Here is a 3,023-nt window from a genome sequence, read left to right as displayed (position 1 = left end):
CTGCTGCCCCAGAAATAGACCGAACTGCTAGAAAGTAGAAACGTTAAAACCTTTTTGATCAAAGTAACGTGAAAAAGCTAAATGAGTTTCACAAGCAGGTCGTTCTGATTCCTTTTTGCTGTTTTCTGAAGTTTATCTCTCTTTGTTGAATCTTCACAGGAGTCTGTTTCAGAATGGTGAGTTTCTCTATGTGTCCTTAAAGGTGTAATACTGCACTGTCCCGGTACTTTGTCCTGGTAGTTTGTCCTGGTAGTTTGTCCTGGTAGTTTGTCCCGGTACTTTGTCCCGGTAGTTTGTCCTGGTAGTTTGTCCTGGTAGTTTGTCCTGGTAGTTTGTCCTGGTACTTTGTCCTGGTAGTTTGTCCTGGTAGTTTTTCCTGGTACTTTGTCCTGGTAGTTTGTCCTGGTAGTTTGTCCTGGTAGTTTGTCCTGGTAGTTTTTCCTGGTACTTTGTCCTGGTAGTTTTCCGTAGTGACTTTTCGCTCTTCTGGTTTTACTTTGTGAAGGAAACTCCACCGTTCATTCTTAAGACCTTCTTTCCTGCTTCTCTTCAGTACACGGAGGACAAGGGTCTCCGCCTGGGGCTGGTCGGCTGGGTGAAGAACACCTCCGGTGGGACAGTGGTGGGACAGGTCCAGGGTCCTGCTGCCACGGTGGAGGAGATGTAAGTGGGCTTCATTTGTGCAGATGGTCCAGGTTCTTCTATATGAATCCATGTCCCCGCAGTCTTTGCCGGTTCCTCTTCATCCTGGATCTCTTCGGTTTAGTTTTAGTCCTAGTCTCTTGTTTGTTCATGTTCTAGGTCCCTCCCTGACAGCGGTTCTGATCGGTTCTGTGCCGGCTCCCTGTGGATTTTTGTTGGCTGGTAGTTGGACTGTCCTCCCGTTGACCTTTCTTTTTCCTTGGGTTGATTGTGTTCTGTTCTGGTCAGGGATCTGGAGTGTTTCTATTTCAGCCACTAGATGGCGTCCTCCGCCTTCTTCAACAGGAAGAATGTGATGTCTTCATGGTGTCTTCATGGAGACATCACTGGCACCTCTGTCTTGTCTCTGGAAATCACCAATAATCAGGGAAACGGAGGCTCTGCTTGTTTTTCTGGGAGTGACGTCACAGGGGCGTGGCCGTCTCATGACCACTGCCTCCGGGAATGTGTCTCTCACACAGTGGTGTTTGTTTTTGACTCGGTGTCGCCCCGGGCGGGTGGAGATCACCCCGAAACAAGGAGAGGATCAATAAGAAAGCGGCTGATGTTGATTCTAGACGGGCCTAAAACCGGAACCACAACGGGACGTGAACCGAGCTCCCTCGTGCTTTAGGAAATGGGCCTTTGATCATGTTCCTGCGTTAACGAGCTCCCTCACTTCCTTCCTGACCGCTCACTTTCACCACAACCTCACTTCCTGCTGGGCGTGGGAAACAGGAAGCAGCTTTGGAGAGGAAAAGGGAGAGAGGGAGAGAGAGAGAGAGAGAGAGAGAGAGAGAGAGAAACTGGTTCCAGGAAGAGGATCAAACACATTTAATGATTAACCAGATTAAAGTTCTGGATTATTCACACCTGGCTGGTTTTATGTTGTTTTTATTCCGTGGGTGTGTTTTAGTATGAATCCGACCAATCAGGGGTCACCCCCAGATTCACAGATAAATTCATCTGGTTTTAGTTTTGTCCAGATGAAGGTGAACGTCGTCATGACGACGCTGTTCCTGCCAGGAGACGGATGTGTGTGTGTGTTTGAGATTAAAGCGTCCGGCTGCTAGCGCTGACGCTAAACTGGACAGCAGTTAGTGGGTCACGGAGCAGACCGGTCCAACGGAGACGAGGCTGGACAGCTGGTCTCTCTCGCTCGTTGGGGCTGCGCTCCGGGGGGGGGGGTGTGCGTGTGTGTGTGTGTGTGTGTGTGTGTGTACTATACACACCACATGTAACTTTACATTATGTTTCATTGTAATTTGAGAACGCAGGAAAAGTAGTGAATAAATAATAAATGGCTGCTAAGCTAAAAGCTAATATTTCTCCTCTTCATCAGACTCTCATTCAGCATGATGGTGATGAGGATGAGGAGGAGGAGGAGGAGGCTGAACCTTACATTGGTCTCATCCACAGGAAGGAGTGGTTGAGTAAAGAAGGAAGTCCATCCAGCCGCATCACCAGAACCTGCTTCTCCAACCAGAGGACCATCGACCGGGTGGAGCTGACTGGCTTCAGGACTCGCTTCTGACCAACAAATCAAGCCAACCCCCGCCGCATCCAGACCCGAGCATCATTCAATCTGTAGTTCTACAGATCTGTAGTTCTACTGGTGCCGGATCGTCGATCAGCGATGATTGGATGCTACAGAATCCTTAAATCCGGATCCCAGATTAGAATTTGCTGCTTGTCAATAACTTGATAAAACTAGATCTCGATTGATCAGTCTAGAACTACTCAATCTGGAGTACTTTACTCCTTGTAGTAGTCCTACCCGTACTGCAGTACTAGCACTATTTCTGTTCCTCGTCTGGCAGGAATATTTTCCCGTTTGATGTGATTCATAATAAATAATATTTTCTCTAAACCCCCCCCCCCCCCCTTTTTTTAGTTTTTGTCTGTTTTTTTCTATCGTCCAATCAACCGCCTGATGGTGATCGGATCATTGATCTCAGAGAGTCGACAGGAACCTGGAGAATGCTCAACCCAGAGCCCCCCCCCCCCCCCAGAGAGCCCACCCACACGCTTCCTCTGCCTCTTCCTCTTCCTCACCCGGCAACCGGCTTGGGATCCCTTGCTGGTCACCATGGAAACACCAGTGCTTGTGAAAGCGTTTGTGGGCGAGCTCCAGAAACAGAAGTTGGTCTCTCCCGCCCACGCACCTGTTCTCCACTCGCACCTGAGTGGGTGCTGATTGCCACCTGTTGCCAGGCAACATGTCCAAGCTGGGCCGCTGAAGAAACGCTGCTCTTTGTGACAGTCGGACGTCACATGGGCGTGGGGGGGGGGGCGCTGTGACGGATGAAAGGCTAGCCCGGGTCGGGGCCTCCGACCTCGGC

The 3,023-nt window shown here is 49.8% G+C and overlaps 1 protein-coding gene across 2 annotated transcripts in view; it reads left to right on the top strand.

The window, feature by feature from the left end:
* Positions 1 to 2,550, top strand: part of LOC137895661 (acylphosphatase-2-like) — a 2,787-nt gene extending 237 nt beyond the window's left edge. The window contains exons 2-4 of one of the 2 annotated variants that reach the window (XM_068741152.1): positions 160 to 176; positions 554 to 663; positions 2,101 to 2,550. In XM_068741152.1, the coding sequence (XP_068597253.1) occupies positions 160 to 176; positions 554 to 663; positions 2,101 to 2,215 (242 nt within the window). In that variant the 3' untranslated portion in view covers positions 2,216 to 2,550. Of the gene's footprint in view, positions 1 to 159; positions 177 to 553; positions 664 to 2,023 lie in introns of both variants that reach the window. The other variant, XM_068741153.1, reaches the window with a different exon arrangement.
* Positions 2,551 to 3,023: the final 473 nt, after the last annotated feature.

Source organism: Brachionichthys hirsutus, chromosome 7 (assembly GCF_040956055.1).
Source record: "Brachionichthys hirsutus isolate HB-005 chromosome 7, CSIRO-AGI_Bhir_v1, whole genome shotgun sequence".
Lineage (NCBI taxonomy): Eukaryota > Metazoa > Chordata > Actinopteri > Lophiiformes > Brachionichthyidae > Brachionichthys > Brachionichthys hirsutus.
Note: the sequence above shows the minus strand (reverse complement) of the source record. Positions and strands in the feature narration are given on the sequence as shown.